General features: G+C 62.8%; 1 protein-coding gene across 1 annotated transcript; it reads right to left on the bottom strand.

The window, feature by feature from the left end:
* Positions 1-2: 2 nt before the first annotated feature.
* Positions 3-515, bottom strand: NGA_2056210 (uncharacterized protein; the record flags this gene model as incomplete). Its single annotated transcript, XM_005855748.1, has 1 exon — positions 3-515. A coding segment is annotated over one exon (513 nt), but the record flags the coding sequence as incomplete, so codon positions are not given.
* Between the last annotated feature and the right edge of the window lie 270 nt (positions 516-785).

Genomic DNA, 785 nt, shown 5'->3' on the forward strand with positions numbered 1-785 from the left:
CCCCCGAGCCGACCTGGACGCCGCTGCCACCAACTACCCCACCGCTGCCTGTATTCCCTTCCTCCTTCCTCTCCTCCCCCAGAAACAAATTTCCGATGGGCCTCTCCGCCGACATGAGAAGGCGAGTCTTGCTCTCGTAGAGGACATCCACAAGGGTGATGAAGCGCCTGGCCTCGTTCGCCCTCCGCGCTCCCATACAGGCCACCCCCTCCAGCACCAACGTGTGGAAATACCCGCTCAGGGCCTGGTAGTCCGCGGCGAACACATCTGTCGCGCACAGCTCTTCGAAACTGAAGCGACAGATGCCTCCGCAGGCCTCGGGGACCCGGAGCGTCCGGCCCATCATCACCGGGACCTGGCATGGCCCCCCTCGGCGTCCCCCACTAAGGCGCAGGAAAGCCGCGTCCAAAGCCCTCGCCGCCTCCCTCCTGCCTTTGAAAGTCTCCTTCACCTCTGCCATCCTTCCCTTTTTCTCTTCTTCCTTCCCCCCCTTCGATCCGGCCCCCGCATTCTCCCCCTCTCCAACTCTCCTCTTCGCCTCTGAGACCCCCTCGTGGACAGTAGGGGTGAAATACTTCCCTTGCTGCCAGGCAAAGCCTCGGCGGTGATCCCTCTCCGACTCCATGGACTCCACCCGGCACTGCCGCCTGAGCAGGTCTATGAAGGGGAGGAAGTAAGGTCGATTCAGGCCTCCCAAGTACAGGTCTTCCGGGGGCCTATTCGAGGTGGCCACCACCACCACCCCGCTCCCCTGCCAGAGTTCGGCAAATAGACGGCTCATGATT

The sequence above is a fragment of the Nannochloropsis gaditana genome (assembly GCF_000240725.1).
Source record: "Nannochloropsis gaditana CCMP526 unplaced genomic scaffold scaffold115, whole genome shotgun sequence".
Lineage (NCBI taxonomy): Eukaryota > Eustigmatophyceae > Eustigmatales > Monodopsidaceae > Microchloropsis > Microchloropsis gaditana.